General features: G+C 39.4%; 1 protein-coding gene across 3 annotated transcripts in view; it reads left to right on the top strand.

Moving 5' to 3' along the window:
• The window catches only part of DIAPH3 (diaphanous related formin 3), a 487,575-nt gene extending 466,646 nt beyond the window's left edge, over positions 1-20,929 (top strand). For all 3 annotated transcript variants that reach the window (XM_059723010.1, XM_019500535.2, XM_014608394.3), the window contains one exon: positions 19,806-20,929. In XM_059723010.1, the coding sequence (XP_059578993.1) occupies positions 19,806-20,065 (260 nt within the window). In that variant the 3' untranslated portion in view covers positions 20,066-20,929. The remainder of the gene's footprint in view (positions 1-19,805) is intronic.
• The last annotated feature ends 3,213 nt before the right edge of the window (positions 20,930-24,142 follow it).

Consider the following 24,142-nt stretch of genomic DNA (forward strand, 5'->3'; position numbering starts at 1 on the left):
GTAAAACTGTGTTAGTTATTAACCTTTAGTGCTTTTCTCTCTTCCTAAATAAAGGTGTGCAGTAAATATTTATGGCAAATTAGTCAGTAGAAACTATGAGGGAAAGGAACATTAAAAATGCACAAGACAAATTTTGTTAAAGATGCATTAAGTGGCTATATATATCAGGTAGGTCAGTGGTTTGAGGTGTTTCTTTTTTTATTAATTGCAGCAAGAAGCTGGCAGGGGTAGAAGGCCTTTTTTCCTGAGTCTTTTTTATCACTTATTATGTAAAAGAGCCAAAGATTTTTTGCCTCTTTTAAGATAGGTCATCTTTATCAGTACTTCCCAAACTTTATTACTCTATCTATATATTGCAGCTGCCTGTAATTTTCCCCTTGTGGTAATAATTATTATACATGTTGCTAACCGTTTATTTATTTCCCTTAAATTCTTTGTCAGTATTCATTAATAGGTGCTAGATAGACAGCTCTGGAGACTGATTTTATCCACAGCTTAAGTATCTATAGCTTATCCACAAACAATGACTTTGCAACAATGAGAGTACAAGTCTGTTATCTATCCTTCCCCATCGTTAAATCTTCAAACAAAGTTATCTGTTATTGCCACTGCCATAGTGATGACTTTGTACCATGGACATATTAGGAACATGTAAGATCACCAAACATGTACCAGGATCACCAAAGCATACAGTTGTGTGATAGTAACCATTTTTGGTCTCTACTGACTTGAATTGGCTTTGGAATAAAAAGCTACAAATGGATAATCCCATGCCCTTTTCCCAGTCCTGTTGAACCCATAGAGAGTGCTTTGAACAAATTAACAAACTGCATTTCTGCCATTGAGTATGTTTCCTCATTTCAAACTCACATTATCTCCAGAAAGAAAAATGTATTACAGGAATGGGAAAAGTCAATTGACATTGATCTTTTTCTTATGTATTTTGGGAAAAATCCCTAAATTAGCAGTCAGACGAAATAACATGGACTGTCAAATTGTTCCTGCCCCAGTCCTCACCCAGCTGAAGTAAACTGTAGTCTGTACTGCTGGATCCTTCGTGACCACATGGATAGGGTTGAGATTTGCTCCTTCATGCATATACACCAGCATTGTTTCACTTAGAATTCTTTCAACCTGAAATTGCATCCAATTACTTGTTTCCTTTTGAAATATAGACTCTTTGTCTGAAGCCTGGCTGTGAATATCATCTGTTAGATGTAAAAAAAGCCAAAACCCCAAAAAACCAAAACACCTTAAACACACATTGTGTCCTTGGCCAAACTATGCAAAAATGTCCATACATGCTTAGTTCAGAAGGACAATTAGTGCCATCAAAACTGTCCTTCATTATATATGTATATAGAGTCATAGGGATCCAGAAATAATGCACAATGAGGAATGTGAACTACCATAAATATACCATACATATAACCAGATCACGGCACTGGGGAAAGGCTTCAACCATGTCTAAGTTTCCTGCTTTTATCCTTCTCATTTGATTGACTTTATGAATTCTCTCTGTTATTTGTGATTTTTTTTTTAAATGAAATATTATTTTGTTTGGAACACTTTGATTTAAAAAAAAATATTGGTCTTTGATCTCTGATGCAGCAATTTTGGAAAAGTTCATATTCCAACTATAACCAGTGCAACTGTAGAAGTTCTGAAACTGACATAAGTATCTTCAATAGTTTTGGTGTGCATATTATTCAGCCCAATGCTCACTTTAGTCCTCAAGCATAGCCCAAAAGGAATATTTTTATCACTACTTACAAATTATCTGTCACATCTGATCAGCTACTTCATTCAGTCTAATCAGCAGCATTTTCACAAAGGCTGCCATGTTCCAGTAGGGAAGATCTACATTGCAGCTACCAGTTTCTCTCTTCTTGGATAAACCACTTCTGAAATTGATGACAGCAGCTTCTACCATCACCTGGATATGCAGTGATTTCACTTAAAAGGATTCATTTGAATAGACCTCTGCATTCAGTATGCAATCTGTTATCCCTCAACTTTGCACACAGTTAGTATGTTCTTCCTGGTTAAATCTTCTTTTTTTTTTTCCCTGTGTCTTTAGGAATATTTATGACCAACTGACCTAGTTCCCCATCTTTGCTTTGAAGTTGTTTTAACAGTCCCTCTTTTGCCCTAGAAACAACCCAGGTTTTGTTTAAAAGTTGGTATTTTAAAGTTTCTTTTGTAGCATCTGTTGTCATGGCCAGGCAGTACAGTAAAATGAACTAAAAAAACTGGCCTAACTCTGCCCAGATAGCAAGTATAGCGGAAGAAAAATTGAAGGCATTATTCAGAGGAAGCTGTTTTGAAGGTGGTTTGTGGGGAGGTAACTTGTAGGTAAGTAGGACAGAAATGTTACGCATTATCAAATCTGGACTTTTAAAAGCCTTGATTTTGAGTTAGTTGAATGGGAAAATTAAAGTACCATTTGTTATTATAAATTAGTGTATTTAATTCCTGTAATCAACCTTCTTTTCTTCAGAAGCAGGAAAACCCTTAAATAAGTCATTTTGCCTATTCTAGCGTTACTTAGTACTGACATGCCCCCTTTTTTCCCTCTGTGACAGAGAAAAATATTTTGTTTTCTGCTTCTGAACACTTTGTAAAGCTCAACTAACTGAATTTATTAATTTGAATGTTCCACATCCTTTCATATGACTATGAGGAAAAACGGCTAATGCATACAAGATTTTCTTCTTAAATCTTCCAGTATTCAGCAATGCATTTCAGTGCCTCATTAATTCTGACGGTGTCATCTGTATTTGATTAATCAGGTTGCTGAGCATCAATTGTCACCCTTAAGGTGTGAGAAATTACTTTTCAAACATCTGGTAGCATCACCTGAGTGCAGTTGACACCTCATCAGGTGTTAAGTCAATGGCCACAGGCTATAAATGAAACGGGTCTTAGCAGCAAACAGCATTGCTTTAGCAATTTAGAAGCATTTTCTGAGCCTGCATTTATCAATGATAGAAACTGTTAGTAAAACCATTTAACTAATAACAGTGGCAGTAAAGTACATCAAATGTTTTCTGCTATACTATGAGGTAAAGGGATAGTTCCTTATTATTTATTTATTTATAAAAATGTGATGCAATAAATTAGGTTCCTGGCTATGGCAGTTTCTCTTATTACTTTTAAAAACTGCTTCTGGGTATACAACAGTAGTGCACAGAATGATAAAAAGGAACCCCTTTATAGTGAATTAATCCTGATTATATAAGCTGTACATCTTTACTGTTTGCTACCACTCTGCTACACTCAGCATTGGAAAGCTTGTACTTGAGTTGTTTGTACTTAGTAATATCAGACTATTGGACCTTATCTATGGAAGACACGTCCTACTTTTAAAAATGTCAGCCATTGGTGGTTAGGTGTAGACTCATATCATATTGCAGCATGTGGAGCTACAAGGAAATAATGTAGGAAATATCCCCTTAAGCTATTATAGGATTTGCCTTGTCTAAATCAAGGATTCTGTTACAGTAGTAATGAGATGCCTCTGCATTTGTTCTTTTCTTTCAATTATAATTTTACCATGTCCAACACTGACACGATTCTATTACAGTAGATTATTTTCCTTCGTGTATTTGTAGCTTTATTTTTTAAAGTCAGTAGTGGTTAGCATACAAATATATAAAGGAAACATTCTGACTATCAAGAAAATATTAAGTATACTTTGTTGCAATACAATACAAGAAAATTATTTACAGAATTTTTTTTAATTCTAAGTATTTGATAGCTGCTTTTAGAAATGGAATCCTTTCCTTTTTTCAGGAATTCTGTGAAACCATTTCTATTTACCATAAAGATAATATATTACAACAGTGGGAGGGGTTTAAAATGACCAAAGGATAAAAGATTTTCTTAACGGAGGATCACAGCAAGCCCCCCGGGTATGAATGATGGTACTAGTTCACTTCCTATTGTCACTTTCTACTTCTTCACATTCAGAAAAAATGAATAATCCTTGATAAACTCCATGCATATCATTGTAAGCTGTTCCACTTGAGGTCACCATTTAAACAGCAGAATTATATGAAGCATCATTTTTTATCAGCTGAATTTCCTGGGTATTACTGCTCATCCAAACTATTTAGAATGTCTTATGTCTAGATGGCGATAGCTGGATGGCCTTAAATAATCCGAAGAGCTTTTGAAAATGTTTTTGCACCACAGATCTGTTTGAAAATAACAGATCCATTGTAAACAGCTTACATTCTGTATTTACAAAGCAAAGAGAATGATCCTACAGTTCTTAGTCATACCAAACCTTATGTGGAAGTTAGTTCAGGAACAAAGATTCTCTAGACCAAATCCAATCTCTTCTCTCTGAATAATTTTGTACTAAACTATTTTAAGGAACAGCAATTCCTATGAAACTCAGATGTGGGAAAACTGAATTTTAGTAGGCTTTGAAGAAGATAACAGTAGATTTGCCTGATTAAGGACTAAACAGCTGTGTGTGAGTTTTGTTTGTCTTCCTCCTATGCCTGGGTTCCAGGTGCATGAAGTTTGACCATATCAGACATGCGAAAGCAACTGAAGAAACAATGAGTAGTGAATTGTACTTTTTTTTCCCCTTTCTTGTTTTGTTTGCCTGATTAGCTCTCTGATTTATTGTCTCATCAACAGTACTTGCGGCTGTTAGGTTTTTTATTTTGTTGTGAACCTGTGCCCTTAATTATAAAAACTATGATCTCTAGGTTATTTTATAGCCCATCCCAGCCTGATTTGTATTTTGGGAGTTTTGTATGAATAACAAAAATGAAGATTTGGCCCTATATATCAAGTGGGGTGTAGGAGAATGATTTTGGCAAGTTCCTGCCAGGACAACAATAGCTGAAACCTCAAGCACAAATTTATATTGGTGGTTTCATTTTAATTTATTTTTAGGTGCGGAGAATACCTCTGGTAGGAAAGATGGATTGTCAAATGTCACTATTTCTTTTGGCAGACAGTATATATAAATGTAAGTCTTTTATTTGCTCTGAAGGAGGGAGGGCAAGATTGTTGTGAACTCATGTAGGATCCAATATTCAATGGAGAGACAGGACAGTGTGCTTTCTGAAACACTTTTGCTTAACTGTTCCATTTAAGACAGACTGATACATTGTTGATCACTTCTGTTTGGCTTTTGTTGTCAACCCCAGGGACAGGGAAATGCACTTGTCCAGTGAAGTGAGAGATATTAGATCTCTAATGCTGCAGGCACATTTTTTTAATACATAGAGTCATTTTTGCAACTTCAATGACACTGGACATTTAGAAGAGGAGTTGAGTCTAACATGAGTACAAACTTGCACACCACTGACAATCAGCACATAGGTGCTTTTGACTGAAGGAACAATCAAGAATTCTATTAGAACCACTACAGTTTTCATTCTCCATACATGGGTATCATCTCCATTCTGCTTGTGGCAAGTTTACCATTTATTTATCATGATGTTTCTCTCTTCTAGATACCAAAGAAGCCGAGTAATGTGCTTTTTAAGAAAAGTGTGGGGGGGGGGGGGGGGAGGGTGATTTTCTGACATCCCCTAATCAATAGTTGAACCCACAGCATGGCAGAATTCCCAACAGTTAGATTAGATAACAAAGAAGAGAGGGTTTGGTTGTTTTTTGTTTGTTTGTTTGTTTTTAAATATATTTCATAGAACCATAGAAATTTTGAATTGGAAGGGTCATCAGGAGGGTCATCTAGTCCAATCCCCTGTTCAAAGCAGGACCATTCACAACTAGATCATTCCAGCCAGGGCTTTGTCGAGCTGGGTCTTAAAAAGCTCCAAGATGGAGATTCTATTTCTATATTAGACAGACAGACAGACAGCCTACCAGTCTTCAAACACATACACAGTTACAGAATCACATACCGGTTACAGTACATGCTCCTGTGCACCTATTACAAAACTGGCACCCTCACTCTCTCTTTTCAAGGAGAGATAGGAAAGGATCAAGTGTCATGGAAATCTAGCGTAGAAGAGTTAACTAATTGGTGTTAGTGGTTTTCTAGCCATAACTTCAGGTAGTTTTATTAGAACACCTACTGTTTTTCCTCTGACCAAGCAATGATTAGAGAGGTAGTTAGCCCGGTTAGTTTGAAGTTAGGCAAAAGGCAGGATAATGTCACACCTTATAAATTAACTTAGAGAGGCAGGACCTTTCATAGGCTTCTGATGAAGTAGGCTGTAACCTAAAAAAAACTCATGCCTTTCTGAACAAGTTAGTCTATAAAATGTCGTGCTTCAAGCAATGAAAGTTAGATAAGCACCTGCCTTCTTGTGATTATGATTCGTATATTCTGGTAAGCAGCAAAGCATTAGAAGTCAACTTGAGTTTGTTGCCCAATAAACTATCACCAAACTCTTAACTTGTATTAGTACTTCAAGAAATTCCAGATTATCATGTGATTTTGATTGCCTTTTTGATTATTGGGCTACTTCTGGGTTCAGAATATTCCTAGAACTGATGAACAGACCGAACATGCCAAAGCAGTAAAGTTATTTCCCAACAAGAGTTCTTATTCAGCAATGTCCACGTCTTGTTTGGGGGGGAGGTTGGGGTTTGGTAACTTTTGAGAGAGTTCTGTTCAATTCCAGGGAAAGCAGAACAGCCTTTTTCCCTTTCTTTAACAGTCAGTTTTGAGCTGAAATGTGTACATACATATATGCATAAATTTCCTGAAAATATTTACAGAAGTAGGCCACTGCCAAAAGCACAGACTGAATGACTACTTTTCTAGGAGGCTTTGTTTTGAGGTAGGTTATGAGATGTCTGTCAGTGAGAAATTGTGTTTTGAAAAAAGCTATGCTTAGTATTGTCTTGTGTTCAGTTTGCACTGAATTGTCTACTTATAACTTTCTTAAGAGCATAGAACAGGAAGAGACCTGGGTCACGGAGTCCAGTCTCTGCTATCATAGGCTTCCATGTCCACCTTTTTCAAAGACTCTGTATCTTAAGAGTAGTTAGGGCTTTTTTGGCTCTCCTGCTTCTACTGAGAGATCGTTCCAGGACCTCACTGTTCTCCCCAGTGACTAGAATCCTTCTTTGAATTTCTAGCCTAAATTTATTCCTGGCCAGGCTCTGCCTATTTGTTCTTTAGCTTAAGTAGCTTGTCTGCTGACCCCCGGAGTTTATTTCCCTGATATAGTTGTAAAGAAAATTCATATCTGTTCTCTGCCTTCATTTTGATTTATTAACTAGCCAAGCTCACTTGTCTTCTCTTTTAAATGGGTTTGAAATTCTCCCGATTGTTCTAGTAGCTCTCCATTCTACCTTTAAGTTTCTTGAATATGGACCACTAGAGTGACATTCACTATTTTAATGAGATTTTAGTAGGGCCTTTCTTTGTGCACTCTGTAAAAAACATGTTCAAGAAAGATAAAAGTATCAATATGGGAACCAAGGGTCTGAAGCATGCTGCACTGAGTAGTATTACATAGAGATTCAGATTTAAAGCGTAATGAGAAATTCCTTTTCTCATTGCTGTAATCCTTATAACAATTTATAATTTGAAGTGAGAGTCATTTGGAGTAAGATAAAAGCAAGATGGTTCAATATAAACTAGTTGATCTGGTGAAAGGGGAGGATAAGTTGTCCATAGCCTGAATCTAGCAAGCTATATTTTTGCCATGGGTTGGCTAGAACATTGCTTCTCTTTGCCTAGTAGAAGGGAGTTCAACGTGATGCTTGATAATTTTATACCAAACAGAACTAGCAATTATGAACAGCTAGCCAGATATATATGATACTGTCTTATCACTGTTCCATAGTCCAGTGCTCTTTTAAATTGCTAATTTATGCTCTTTTTCTGCCTATAAATTGTGAAGAAATCCATTTTTGCTAAACCACATCAGCTGGCAATTCAGAGCTTTTAATACATTCCCAGGAACTTATGTGCCAACATTTCAAATCAAACTCCATCCATGCCAATGCCTCTAGGTTGAAGGTACATTTCTTGGATCTTACCAGTAAAGTTGATGATTCAAGGGAAATATGGTGGCAGCTGGCAGGGATTGTTTTGGGGTGAATGAGCCCTAAAGGCATCAATGCATATGGTACCTTTGAAAAGTTGTGTAGAGAAGTAAAGAAGATCCTGAGGGTCCAGAACAAAATTCCCCTTGTAATTTTAAAAGAAGGAGATTTGGTAGAGTAACAAATGAGTCTTTTCAATTTTTAATTAAACTGTGACAGGTGTTTCCTGTTTTCCCTCCCAGTACATAACAAAATGAGTTTTAAGGCTTTGACTTGAAATAGAATGAGTCCCCAATGTGACTCTTGTGATAGAAAGAATAGCATCATGATGGAGCAACAGAAACAATGATTCAATATTTATAACTCATACATACACATGTGATAGTCAAGCTGAACAGCATTTCTATGATGATATAGCAGATTGTGGAAGTGCCAGTGCATGGTATCACACTACAAGTCTAGATCTCCATTAGCAGTTATCTTTTATTCCCTCTTCCAAAGTTACATTAGCAAAAAAAATTATTCATTTAAAACTTGGCACAAATTGACTTGAAATGGGATCTCTCAAGCATCCCCACCCGCCCAAAAGTGTATAATTGGAGACTTAAAATGCATCAAAAATACATTTATCGTATATAATTCCGTGTCCCTTATTATATCAAACTACGGGTTCTGTATTGAACAAGCATTCTACAACTCAAGTCACAGGCAAGCTTTTTCCATAAGCAAGCAAGCATAGGCACCTTTGGCAGATGCTAAATCTCCCAAAGAACTGCAAAGAACCAGGACTCAACCTGTATATGTCAATAGAGAGAGAAGTGCTGCTTGAAGACAGAATGGGAGAGGAGCTGTTTGGTATGGCTTAGAATAGAGCTCCATCTGGCAGAGATTGCAAATAATCAAACATCTGAAGGAGGCATAGGAGAGGGAGAAAGAGATTACAGTATAAGAGCTGGGGCTGGAGCTCAGGCGCCTACTATTGGGAAATAAGGACTGGCGAAAACCCAAGAGCAAAGACTTTGTCCGTCTTTGCAGTTAAACAAAAAATTAGGAAACAAATGGAAGTCCAAATCAGGTAGCTGCAGAGTTAAATTCAAGAGCAGATGTGTCATTAAAACATCAGTTCAAAAAGAATCGCACAAGAAGCATTATATATTTTAGCTTATGATTTCCATAAAACATTATATAACTAAATTTTGAGTTCTAGCATGTAAAACAGTTGACACCAACCTGAACACTCTGTTTCCAAACAACTTTACCCAGGAATATTCCAATCCTAATAGGTTTTGCAAAATATTCTCAACTTTTCATGAAGAGCCAGATTCTCATTTGGAACTAACCATTATACCTTGAGCACAACAGAAAGAGCCAGTTGGTTATCTATGGGTGCATCTACACGTGCTATTAGCATGGAGCAACATGCTCCAGCACATATCAGTCCACAGTTTATTGTTTCCAGGTGCCACATTTGAACATGTGCCCAGGACCACAGCACACTGAACCAGTGTCAGAGCAGCCCTGGCTAGCAGGGAGCCTGCAGGGGAGGGGGGGGGGTCACAACATGCATCATAGGGACTGGTTGGGGCACAAGGGTGCTACAGTGAAGGGCTGCTGGCAGGCAGCCCCTGCACTGAAGCCTTCTCATGCCCCAGCCAGCCCCATCAGCACCTAGTTGCTGAGCACTAAAGAACTCTGCCGTGGCATAATATCTGTATTTACAATCACTAACATGCCTCAGAATTCATTAGTTTCCTGCGGCCTAATTGGGTCCCGTCCATGTAGACATTGAAACTTTACTGCAGAGCTAATTCAGCAGCTCCACAGTAGACATCTCATGTAGATGTGCCCTGTATGTGCACACCATGTCCTAAGCATTGTTTAGAGCACAAGCCGTGTTGTCAGTTTGGATTCAGTAAGGTTCAGGATGACCTGGTCGTGCTTACTAAGCAGCAACTAACATATCTATCTAACTCATAGGAGGATTTTCTACTCTAAGGGAATCTTTGGTAGGGCAGATGTAAGTCTGCTTTGCACCTGGGGAAAACTGTAGAGCAGGTTTAACAGACCTGAGAAATTAGGCCCTGCAGTGTTAACTTTCCACTTTTATCTATATAAATGTTGCTAACAAGTGGCCATTTAAACAGTGTAAGCAATGCACAAAAATCAGACATGTTTGTATTTCAAGTCTACTTGAAGCTCTTCAGCACCCATCTCTGTTATATATAAACCTATCCAAATAATGATCTATTCCAGCTGACAAAAATAATTCCATGTATCCATGTAATTAGGCAAAGCATTAGAGACAAAGCCAGTACATAAGTATAACTTATGCTCAGTTAGCAAAATATGTCTATTACATTAAACATTTAACAATGTCAGTATTCATGCATTTAATAATGAATCACCATACCCCTAAAAATAAACAATTTGGATCAAGTGTGTGTAAAAAGGTCAGTGATTGGCTTGGAGGAGTTATCGTCTATCAAAAAGACAGTGTAATTGTTTTTATAGTAGTTTAAATATTCACAAGGTGGCTGAGATATCCCATCTCTTTATATGCTAAATTGCAGGAGACATCCATATAAGAGTTTTTGCCCAGAAGTGAAGACCATTATAAACAAATGAAACAATAGAAACTCATTGGGTAATATGATGAAGCAGTTACAAATTTACAAAAAGGTGGCTAGATCGAAGCATCTACATATATGATCAAATTACAGTGTCAAAATAAAATAGACCTAAGTATTTCAAATGTACCAAGCTCCAAATTTAGAAGATTTTAGGGGGGGTTTACACTTATCTACGTAGCTCAGAATTTACTGTTTCTAGCTATCACTGAGCCTCTTGGTGGGATTCTCTCTCTTAACAGAAACCATTTAAAAGTGTTCAGTATTCACTGATGCAGCCTTTGTATCAGTGAAAGACATGCACTTTCAGATCCAGCAGACTGCTTTGTACCAGTTTGTTAGAAGCTCTCAACTGAGATTTAAGCATGTGCTTAAATGCGTCCCCAAAACAAGCTCTTAGGAATCGGGTGCACTAACCAGCAAGGTGAAAAAGCAGGAACTTGCAGCACATCTGCATGAGGGATAAGCTACCACAAAGGAAGGTTACCTTTCATTTATTGTGGGGTATGTGCATACACACAGGCAGTTACTGAGGACTAGCAGAGATGCTTAATTCTCTGTCTTTGTTTACCTTTCACTAACCTTGTTCATGTCCCCATGCCTTGTGTTTGTAACATTATAACAGAACAGGGACAGCATTTGTGTAACTGTTGCATTAAAAAAAAAAAAAAATCCAGTAGGTGGCTCCTCCAGCTCAGCTTCAAGCATAGATCAGGACTGGAAGCACAACAGTTTTTTTCAGTACCTGTAGCTGAGAAAAAGAGACCTTCAGGCTGCAGTTTTCAGAGTTACCCAGGGGTATTTGTGACCCAAATTCTCAAAGGTATTTAGGGCTAAGTTCGCCAGGGGAACTTAGATAACTTAAAGCCTCTTAAAACCTTGGAGTCTATCAGCTAAGCACCACAAAGCCAACATTTATCTCTGTAGGTACTTAAATTCTCTTAGTACCTAAGTCTTTGCTGGTAAATACCCTGAGATACCCAAGTCCTGATAATGCCCAGCAGGTAACTATATAGGGACAATCCCAATAAAGGCTGTAGCCAACTAAAAAGCTGGATGCCACAACACCTAATTTTTAGGTGCCTAGCCTTCAGACTAAAATCCAGAACTCTATAACAGACACCTAAACTCCCAATGGAGCACAGAGAGAGGTAGGTGACAGAACAGGATCCATAGCAGGCAGTACAGTCAGTAAGAAGCTGCCTAGAGTTAGTGCTATGAACCCTGGAACAGTTCCAGGAACATGGACACCCTCCTAAGGTCCTGGAGACCTTCTTTTGAAGCATGTGTGGAGTTCAGCTATTTCCTGTGTCCGGCAAAAGCTGGGGTTTATCAGATCATAATTTTGAACTAAGACAAAACGTAAAAGCTTATGTTCTTTTTTTGCATACAGTCCTTCAATGCCTAGTGTTTCGGCATTTTATCAAATTACATTTTAATGTAAAACAGTCCTGGGACCAGGGACTAGAACCAAGAGTCCCCTTTTTTTAAAGTGAGTACACAAACCACAAAGCTGATGTTGGGCTCCATTATGTTTTCAGACAGTGGCCAAATGGTTCTTGTCCTGGCTACAAGAAGAAGGGAGGAGAATGCAACTACCCAGATTAGTTTATAACATGGTAATGACAGCACTCTTCTGGGCAGTGGGAGATGTTTCAAATCCCATCAGACAGAAGGGGGTCTGGGAACTTGATCTCCTACTTGCAGCAAGTGTCCTAAATTAGTGGTTCTCAACTTTCTTGTACCAGGACACATTTGTAATCATTGATGGCTAGACCTGACCCAATAAATACTTTAAATAGAAAACACACAAGTGTTTTGACCCCAAAATACTTATTACACACCATGTGTTAAAGCAGCAGAATAGTCTTAATTTTAAAGACAGAAATCAATCTCAACAGGAAAACTTGAACAGCAATATCAGCATGTGGCCCTATATTACTCCCAAGTGACATTCATGTTTTTCCACCTTTTTCCGTGATAGTTTATGAAACTTTCATATATTCTTCTAACCCACTTTTGGGTCGCAACCCAGGTGTTGAGAAACGCTGCTCTAAATGATACTGAAAAGAATAAAGGAGTTATTCCAACTCAGCTATTTGAATGAATGGTTATAAGCACCTACCTACCCACAGGAGGAGATTCGAGGCTGTTGGTTTCGAGTAGCTGGCAGCACTTTCCTGCAGTAGTGGGTAAGCACACATGAAAGGCTTCAAAGAGACAGGACTTTTGACACACCCCTGTGCTCCGTGTTTCCCTGTTAACTGATTTTAGTTCTCTGCTCAGCATGCTGGCTATTTGGGATCCCACTGTGAGGCATTGGATTTTACAGGAGCCAGCCATAAAAGCCAAAATCCTGTTCTTACCATCTGTCTAAGACTTAGCAGCCACTCTTCCCAAAAAAGTCTCTCGCCTAAGGTGAACAATCCTATTCCACCTGGAACAGTTCACAGGTTTCCTCTTCTCTTGGTAGTCAACCTTATGTCTTATCTTTTGTGCCTTACATGTAGGGATGCAACTTGCTGAGATGAGATGTACTAGTTCAGGAAACCACTAACTGACAGCAGCATTGACTTTAGTGTAAAACAGAGCACATCACAAACTAAAGGAGGATCTACATCTACCCACTTTTTGTCCAACAGCATAATTATTATGGTACACACCCGAGAAATGAGAGACCTGGGTTCTAGACCTTATTCAGCCACATATCCCACTTTACAGGCAAATGCCAGAACTGCTAGTCCCTGCAGGGTATTCTTCACCCCTCCTGTGGAAGTTGGATTTTTGAGCAGAAGGGGATGCAAGAGGAAATGTGACTGTTGTCTACTGTGGGCACACTCCTCTATGAGGAAGGGAGTCCTGAGTTCTTGCCCTGCTCTCAAAGCTGTTATGCATTTTGTCCAATGGTATTAATACATAATCCACAAACAGTATTGGGATTGTGGTGAGGTGACGTTGCAGTCATTCTAGTCTTGCACAGGAAACTAGCCTCTCTCTCCAAATGATGACCGCAGGCTTGGTTCAGTGCCAGCAGCTCAGCAAAGCAAAGACTTGGCACACCTACATCCCAAGTCCTAGTATATGCTGCGTTGCCTGTGACAAGGTATCAGAACAAGTGAATGCATGCTCTCCTAGGCCAGTACAGGGTCCCAAGTTTCCCAGCTCCCCTTTTAAAAAGATCAATCTACATTACTAAGCCAAGCTTTCTGAATAAACTGCATGCTACATGCCATTGGTGTCTTGGATCATCTTGTACCTGGCACATAGCCCAATCTATGTGTTACTGCTCTTTCTTAATGACATCAATACTGTACCACCCAATGCTTTCTGCACCTATCCCCATCACTCCTTTCCGCAACAATATTGCATATCTTGTACCATTTTCTGTTAACTTGTCACTCCTTTTCCTGGCAGTTTGCTCATCTTGCACATTTTATTGTTGTCCTGAACTATCCAGTAGTCACCTGTATATGCATACTCTAGTTTAAGCTTCTATAAGCAATTTGCTTATCAGTCACAACTCTAATGAGGCCTATATTGGTCAGTGCTTCAGCAAAGCCTAAATAGTTTGTGTACTGATCAGGGCTTGTACTAAACTGTGCTCCAGTACAGCCTACAGGAGTCGGTTCCTCCACTGAACTGAAGGCATACATGATCTCAGTTCACTGATTTCTCTTTATCTAAGGAATTGGAACTGGTTTATGGGAAAGCTTAGATGGGGATAAAGGTGTAAGGGCCATTTTTGGCTTGCCTGTGAGCATATCCAGTAGACCAAACCTAGTTGCCAAGGTATTGTACCAAGCCAAAAAGGAGGCACAAAGGAATTCAGACATGTAAACTCTGTGGCTTCTGAGTTGGTTGGAATAGGAATGCATTTAGTGCCAGAACCTACAACACCTATTAGGTGCCTAAGTGCTATCCTATCCATCCGTGTTTAATTTCCTGAAAATGGTTAATACAAATGGTGGATAGGTCTTCTTCCTCCCTGCTTATTCATGACTTAGTCTTAAAGCTGAGATGACATGGATGTTATGGAAATAAAGGCATTAACAGATTTTTCAGGGACTCAGGGTGGAAATAGGATTGCATTTGGGGTGTGGTCACACACACCAGTTGAATCACTCAAATTAGTTCCCAAATTGTGTCTGAAGTGCTGTGGCTCTGACACCAGGATCTGGGATTGATTACCCAACTCCCCCCTCCCCCCCCCCCATGCTTTGCAGTGGGTGAGTGAAGGAAGTGTTCGCACCCATGCCATGGAAGGGGTCACAGAGGGCAGGTGACATGTGGCTAGGCGCATTTTTACTTTTCTGCTTTCCTTTCTCTCCTAAATGTGAGTTCAGTCAATTCAATAGCCTGTCTGCAAATGACTGCAGTCTGCAATGTGCTTGTATGGGGGGGAGGGGGGGCAACAGGATGGTGCTTAGACCTATGCTTTTGAGGAGGCATGATAATTTTGTACAGTCAAGTATGGAGTGAGAACACAGCTGGTTGTTAGGCAAATAACTTCTAGTGAACAAGCAGTGCAAGGTTTGCTCATTGGTGAAAAGTGACAACAGAAGCTAAAAAAAGAGGCCAATAGTGTGCTGGCTGCATACCAGAGCAGCCAGTTGCAGCAGGTGTAGGCAAGAAGAAAAGGGATGCCTAGGGGACCAACCAGACCTGTGTCACAGAATGCTTGGTGTCCACATATAACACTGAACTGGATCCCTGTGAACTGGTTCAAAAAAGTACCTCATTTTCCAGGTACACTTTGAAAGGTTCCAGTTACCAGTTTAACGGGCTTCCGTGTCTGCTTGTTTCACGTTTAAACCTGTGTAAGGGAACACCCATTCACACACACTGTGGCATGCCTTAGGTTGCCCCAGGTAGGGTAGAGGAGGCTGGGGCCAGCACCTGGGCTGGCCCCAGCAGCCTTATTTAGGAGCCTCCTGGGCCTGCAGCTACAGCGATCCTGCAGCAGGGAGCCTGGCCAGCAGCTCTGGTTGGCCAGGCTCCTGTTTTGGGTGGCACACACTGCTGCCCCATTTCTTTTTAGGCATGGGGGTTTTTTGATATTGAGATCTCCCAGGGTCAGGAAAAACAAACAAACCTCCACTGCAAATTAGCCGCACGGAGAATGCCTGCATGTTTGGTGTGTGCGGTGCCTCAGATGGTTCTGCAGCACCTCATACTGCACGTGTGCACTCATCTGAATGTGCCCAGAGAGGGCAGTACAATCAGTTCTGTACTTTAATCGGGTAACTCTGCAGTTTGACTGTCTACAAGGTGAAACAGAATTCTATCCTAATATCCTGTCTTCCCTAATAGGGAAGATCCTGAACACCTGCCTTGGATCTGATAACTCTATTAGATGGGAGAGCACGTAGAGCACTGCCACGCTTATGCGCCTCAAGGACCTACGCCTGCGTGCATCCTCTGCCTTTAGTGATCATGGGATAGTATTATTAAGACCAAAATTATCTTCAAAACAAAGGATGACATTTCAGATAATCAACATTTTTTTGATGAATAGAGTATGGAAAGCAAGGGTTGAGCAGGAGTTAAGGTTCCATATACTGATATAAATGTGGATATGGATTCAAAAGAATTAAATTATTTTTAATTTAAATTCTTTTTAAAGAATTTAATTCTTTTTAGGGTTTATGGTATTAAATGGTCAGCATGTACGAGCTTTGCAGGTGTTTTAGGGTCAATCTAACTATCTGGGTAGACATAGCCTAAATGAAGATGTGCTAGTCTTATTGCAAGGAGTCAGCTGCATTGGCTGACGATTAAAAGATTGTGCCTGATTGACTTTTCCTGATTGACTTTTGTCTGATTGAATTTAAATTCTTTAAATTCTCCCGAGCACTACCAGGAGTAAGTAGGAATAATGGCCATAAGTTGACAGAGTAGGTTCAGGCTAGACATCAGGAAGCACTACTTCACAGTCAGGGTGGCTAGAATCGGGAATCAACTTCCAAGGGAAGTGGTGCTCGCTCCTACCCTGGGGGTCTTCAAAAGGAGGCTAGATAATCACCTAGCCGGGGTTCTTTCCCAGCATTCTTTCCTGCCCATGTCAGGGGGCCGGACTTGATGACCTGCTCAGGTCCCTTCCGACCCTACCAACTATGAAATGGAGTTATTTAAACGTGTGCACACTACAGTTATTTTAATTATGTGCCATGCAAGCATATATATGATCTCCCAGGCTGAAAGTCCCTTGCTTTTGGCCTTTTGTGATTCAGGGAGACTGAAACATGTGCAACTGCAGTCATCTGCATTATTATGTTATTTCCAACAAGCATTGTATATGAAATAGTTTATTTTTTCAGATAAGTGAAAATTGCAGCTCTGTTATTAGATTTTAAGTAACAATTGTCCATTTGATATAGCAGGTGATAGAGGGTATTTATTTTCTTTTACCAGCCAAAAGGTGATCATACTTCTAAAATTTGTTGAGATTGTCCAGGAAAGTGTGTAAAATCCTCATCCATCACTCTGAGCCCCTGGTCAGGGAATGACAGTGCAGTAAATATCTTCAGCAGCCACCTTTCAATGTACAAGCTGTTTTCGGTAGGAATTTTCAGCACTCATATAAAACACACTGTCATGAGTGACTGCCTGTGCTCCAAAGTCATTACTATTGGGATGATGGAACATCTTTCAGCGAATAACCAAAAAACTTTAAATGTCATGTCAAGTTTGTTGAAGCCATTTTCAAGCCTTGTTCAAGGTTACATGAATATTGAGTATGCCTGTTTTGAAAAAGTTTGAGATCTATGAGAGGGATCACTCAAATTCTGGTAGACAGAAAAGTCACTCAGTGTAAAATTAAAAAATCTGCCTAGTGCTATTTGGAAAAGTCAATCAGGCACAGTGTTTTAATCATCAGCCAATGCGGCTGACTCCTTGCAATAAGACTAGCACATCTTCATTTAGGCTATGTCTACCCAGGTAGTTAGGTTGACCCTAAAGCACCTGTAAAGCTCATACACACTGACCATTTAATACCATAAACTCTAAGCCTGGAAAGTCTCCTGAATTTCTGCTTATGAAGTCACTTTCCACAGCAGTCACTTCTCATCTCCCTTTTCTTTCTGCAGTGTGAGGTTTGAGTATGGAGGCCAGATTCTATTCCAGCTAGAAGGCATATAAATAGTTTTAGGGCTACATCTCACTTTACACTTAGGCCATGTTAACTGCACTTGAAGTAGAAAGAGCATCAGCATGTTCAAGGAGGAAAACACGTTAAGTGTTACAGCAAATTTACAAGTTTTGATGGGAGAAGTATCTCCAGATCATTAAGTAACACATGTTCAGGGATCATCTAACTCAGGGGTGGGCAAAATGTCACCCATGGGCTGTATGCGGCCTTCCAGGCCTTTCTATCTGGCCTGCAGGGCCCCTTAAAAATTTAGAAAAATTATCTGCCCCTGGTTGCCTGTCATGCTGCCCTCGATGGCTTCCCAAAACTCAATAAGTAGCCCTCCGCCCAAAACAATTGCCTGCCCCTGATCTAACTGTTCCATGGAGATGATATGAGTTTGAAACTCGTATGTGATTGTCAGTCCCAACCTCCACACTGTACTAAGCCAGTTCAAGACTGCCACTAGCAGAGACCTGCTTCACTCCACAGATCCAGCAGCAGGTATGTCTCCAGTGGCAGGAGTGACAGCCTCTTCTGAGCCCAGTTCCTCTTGCCTCCCTCTTCTCACCACCAACAGCAGAGACTTAGTTCACCTTTCTGTACCAGGGGCAGGCACTCCCAGGCTGAAAAGTGCTGGGCGGGCAGCAGGGAGGGTGTGGGTTACAGGTGCAAAGGTTGCACGTCCTCACAAGAGGACATACAAGCTGCAGTGCCTGGAGCCGGGGTCAGTGTGGGGATGGTTTAGGGGGGACAGGACAGCCTGCTCCAGCCTTGTCCAGAATGGGCTGAGGTCATAGCAAGGCTTATTATGCAACTGCTCAGAACATGTTTTGATTTTTCATGTGGCACAGTAAGGCTTACTGCAATCTAAATAAAGCATGTGCTAAGTGTCCTGTGCAACAAGGCCCTTGGGCGCCTGAATATGATCCTGCTCAGCTCCTGGAAAAAACTGTTAATACAAAAGGTGCGTGAGTTCTCTTCCTCCTTGCTGCTTTTTTTGGACTCTGTCTTTAGGGTAAGATGATGTTGTGTTACAAAAGTAGATACATGCATGGCTTTCAAGGACTTGAACTGGGTGAAACAGGTTCACATCTAAGTGCTGGTATCTACCTAGATGCCTAATAGATAGAATAGGTTCTGCTTCAAAAAGCTGGCTTGAGGCAATCCTATGATTCACTCATGGTGCCCTTTGGCCTTTCTGCCCAGTTTCCTTTCTTGATAGCTGGAAGGAAAGACAAGTAGTTCACAGCTTGATTCCCAGAATGGTGCTCCTACAAATGTATTCCTATGCAAATATGCTACCATAGTGCCAGGCTCAAGTAGTAAGAAGCACCATCTGGAAAGGTGTGGTTCAAATTACAAGGAATGATACTGATGGAGAAGGAAGGCTCCCCCTGGTTGAGAATAATCTCAAGATTGACCCTAAACATTGTAGACCCACCCTTGGACAATGACCCAACTTCTTCAAGGATCTGAAATCATTGGGGGTTAGGCACCTAGGTACCTAGAAGGATCTGGGCTAAACAGATTTGAAATAAAAGCACATAGATTATCATGCACCATCACATTGCAGTATAACTTGGTTTATTTATACAATTTTAAAATCTGTTGAATTTTTAAATTATACAGAAACTATGGTTTAGTTTGGTAAAAATCCATTATTGTATGTTTTTACTTCCTATCGGAAAGGCCAATCCTGTGAGGACCAGAGCACTCTTTCAAGCAGATTTCATTCTTAAAGGGAAATGCTCAGTACCTAGCAGGAGTTGGCTCTGATTTTGTGAGTATGGGTGTTGGTTTGGTGTTGTTTCACATTGGTCACATTGTCACAAACTAACTTTTTTTTTACAAGTTATGATATTCACTCCATGCCATTTGAAGTACCACTCAGCTTCACTGACAGGTCTCCACCCTGCAATATCATTTCTTCTGGATGGAGACATCTCAAACTTGATCAATTTTAAGAGCTTTTTCTGCATTGGAAAAACAATTACCGAAGTGACCATCTGTCTTTAGTAATGGAATGAGATTTTATTTATTTTCTTTTTCTACAGAGAACCAGAAAACCCAACTAGAAAAGCCACGTTCACACCACAATGTCAAGTTCAACTTGCCAAGGAATCCAGTCACCAAGGAGCTTGCTTACAATACGGAAAGTAATTCCTGTACAGCTAGGAGCAAGACTGTTGGGAAAAAGGAGACCTGCAATGTAGATGGAAATAGAGAAAAGGAAACAGAACTTGTTGGCTCTGTGACCAAAGGAGAAGTCATGCCTGAAGTAGAGGCTTTGCTGGCAAGATTGCGAGCATTGTAAGTTAACCCCACAAAACTCATTAAGCAATCACCGAAGATAAGCTGTAATAGGTGGCAGTATTTTAAAATACACTAATTTTGCATGACTGACATTTACACGCGTGTATTTCAAACTTCTCTTGCTTTATATCTAGACAAACCTGCGATGCTTTGCATATGGGTTTGAGACTGTGGTTTATGCCTACCCATAAACAGGCTTTATGCCTTTCTACCTGTTGAGTTTGTTTAAAATATATGAAGAAAGAGATGCTGAATTATACTAAGAGACAATCCTTTAGTGAAGAGAATATTTACCACAATGTTCAGAGTTTTTTCTTCACAGCACACAATACATTTTAAACAGCTTTATACTATCATGTTTGGCCATTATCTAGCAATAATAAATAACTGCAGAAAATAACTTATATTTTTCCATGTAATTTCTGTGGTTATCACATGTAGTCAAATCTTTTTAGCATCTAAAAAATGATCACTGTATCATATTGCACACTTGGCAAGGGAATGTATAGTATGTAAATTTCTCATAATCACATTTGAATTTGGGTTAAACTAGCACCAATGTGTATTGGATAGTTTATGCATTAGTAAAATGGAAGATATGGACAAAAACCAAGAAATCTATGCAAAATATGTACTTTATATAAAAGTAATATATCATTCCCGTTAAGCTTAGTTTTGACGATTATATCAACTTACTATATACAATTTCTATGAATGTCATGTTGCAAGCATTGCTATAAGACAACATTTCTTAATGTTTCAATTCTTTTGCTTATGAGTAAATATGTTTCTATATTATTATAAAGAATATCTAATGGGAGAGACTTTTACAACTGGGTTTCAATAAACTCATTTTCCAGCTGCATATATAGTCTCTTTGTTGCATGTATGGTCTTATTTGCTGGCATACTATGACTATTTCGCACAAAATTGCATCTCTTTTTTGGCAAAGTCTGTGCATTGTTACATGCTCACTAATATACTTATTAATTGTGCATCACCATGCTATCAGCTAGAAGGCTACAGTTAAGCCATTTCACCTTTATTTAAAGGTTTAACTAATCAAAACATATTAGGTAGTTAATATCTCTCTTCCAAATCACTCTATTTTTCTTTATAAAATGCTGAAAAAAAAGTCTTTCAATAAGAGGCAGTTGCATGAAACCAATGTTTCAATGCTTTGTTGCTTTTTTATTTTCTTGTATAAGGTTTGGTGGTTTTGTTTTTTTACTTCCTGTACTAAACATTAATAAAGTTAATTAGAAATCCGAAACTAGACCTGTATATACACACCAGGACATGGAATGTTTTCAGTCATCATGGGAATCAGGCTTATATTTCTAGGGCTGTCATAACTATCATTATAGGCCATGTGTAGACGAAACGAGAGGTGTGTGTGTTTACGATACTTTAAAGCCGGCTAAATGCTTTTGCACCACTTTAATGGTATCAGTGTTTGCGTGTCTCATTGGCGTATTGCACATTAATTCCAGCTGCTGTAGGAAATTCAGCGGCGGAATGTGCCTTAAATGACTTGGGGCACAGCAAACTAAAACTCCTTCGAGCTGTAGTTTGCTGCCCCTACAGCTGCGGAGCGAAGCTCCGGGCCTTGTGCAGCTCAGGGACTCTGCAGGAAGCCCTGAAGGCAGCCTGGCAGCATCCCGGGAAAGCAGGCTCCTCCCAAGAAAAGCGACAAGCCTAATTCCGCCCCCCGGGGCCTGCCTGCCTGCCTGAGCTGCGCGGGGGCCCAGTGCTTTCCTCCATGGCTGTGGTGCCCCCTGGGACCACCCGAGCTGTGTGCGTGCAGGCGGGTACCACCGGGGGTGGGGAGGGCACTGCTGCCACAGAGAGAAGCACCAGCTCCCCCTCCCCCCGCAACTGAGGGACCACTCCATCCACCAGCAGCTCATCCCCTGCTTCCCCGCCAGCAGAGAGGCAGGTAAGTGCGGGGTATGTGCACGACACGGTTTTAAAAGGCCCTAAACTGAAGAGGTGGGTTTTTTAATGTTTTTTTAAAACCCACTGCTTCTTAAACCCACCACTTCAATTTAGGGCCCCCATTTCATCTACGTACACCCATAATCTCTATTTGCATTTTCTATTTTAGCTAAAAAAAAAAAAAAAAGAGAGAGTAAAGCATTAAGGAAAAATCAGAGGATCACATATAGAATATTTCATTCAGATTGTCAGACTTTCCAACACCACATCAACAACACATGGGAAGAGCAATCAATTTGGACATTTTCTTGCTGGCTCTAAACAGTTAGTCTGTTGAATGCGTACTTAGTAGATGGATAGCACCTGGTATTTCAAAGAGTAAACAGGAATACTAGACTCATCTTAAGCATACCAATGTCATGTACATACACACCTGAGTATTACAGTTTAATTAACCCCTTCTAGATTCCATATTCATCACCTCCACTTAGTTACTGTCTGACTAGATTTTATGAGGAGTGATGCCTTTCCTCCATAAAATAAGTACTTTGTTTTGGACTAACCTCAGTGTTGTGTGTAGACAAAATGGTATCATGAATATAAGGAAAAGTTGTGTTAAGAAGTCTTGACACCCTCAAGGTGGTTTATGCTGCTAAAGACAGAAAAAAACACCAACACAGTAATAAAGGGTGGTTTATGGATAGTAGCTCTGTAAAACTAGCTAAAACATTAAAGCAATGACCTTTTGGATGGTGGTTCAAGTACAAATTCATGTTCCTGAGCAAAATAAGTTTGTTCATTTGAATTAGTGGGTAATAACCCACAACGGAAAACTGGCAATTCAGTGCACTTGATAGTATATGTTCCAGATGGACACAGGGCTAATCTAGGATGGAAACCAAATTACTCCTTTTATCTCCTATCAATCCTCCCTTTATGGAATATTGAAAATAGTTGAGATAAATATCAGCTAGAATTTACTAATTTATATTAAGTGAACAAAGAACTTCTGATTTTATTACATTCCAACTATCAAACATTTAAATTTAAAATATGATTGTGTATGGTTAAGACTTTTTACCATTAAGATTTTCACCAGTTTTCACAAATTAGTATTTTAGAGAATTTAGCTCTTCTCTACATAATGAATTTCAGAATTAATATTTCCAGCAATAACAAAATATCTTTATAATGCCTGTTAGAAAGCTAACATAGTAAAAATAGTAACTCAGATGCTTATGGTTCATGGAAATGAGTACGCAACAAATATTTTTCTAAATGGTTCTTTGTTCTGTACTATTATAATTCAATTACATCAGAATTGTCCGGTTAGAACAGATTAACTGAATAGTTCTAGATGACTGTTGATCTCATCCTGAATTTCATTTCCCTAATTAAACTCTTAACTTTATAGTTAAGCAAATGTTTAGGCTCAAAGAATATTTTTATGGTTATTGCAATGGTAATATGTTTAGATTGGCCAACAATGTGACTTTTAGAAGGATCAGAAAAAATGTAAATGTGATTGAAAAAATCTCCAGCATGTTTCTGTCTTTAGATTATTTGTTAAAAATACTAGGCCTTGACTTCTAATATTACAGTGGCAGAGGGCAGACTGATTTTCTTAATTTAGTCTAGTTTCTGTGTGCACATGTATAGTTATGGTTTTTAGTAAGTCATAGTTTGCCAACACACCTAACTGTATTGTGTTGGCCATTTTATATCCACTGTCAGTAATTGTAATTCCTGGCGCATATTCTGTTTCTCAAACTTCAGGATTGCATGTGCTATTTGTGCTTAGTCTGACTGGGGATTTCCAAATACAGAAAGAAACACAAGAACATAAGGCGAGGCATTCTAGGTTAGACCCAAGTTCATCTAACTCAATATTCTCACTCCAACAGTGGCAAGTCCTGGATGTTTCAGAGGAAAAATATTAATAAATGAGACATGCATAAAGTGATCCCTGCCATACGCTCCCAGTTATCAGCAGTCTTAGGTTCAGGAATGGCCTGAGCATGAACTGACATGCCTCACTCTTTATTACTGTGTTGGTGTGTTGAATCTGATGGGCTTCTCCCTAAATTTTTCTATTACCTTTGACCTCACACCATCATATGGCAGTGAATTCCACAAATTT

The sequence above is a fragment of the Alligator mississippiensis genome, chromosome 1 (assembly GCF_030867095.1).
Source record: "Alligator mississippiensis isolate rAllMis1 chromosome 1, rAllMis1, whole genome shotgun sequence".
NCBI lineage: Eukaryota > Metazoa > Chordata > Crocodylia > Alligatoridae > Alligator > Alligator mississippiensis.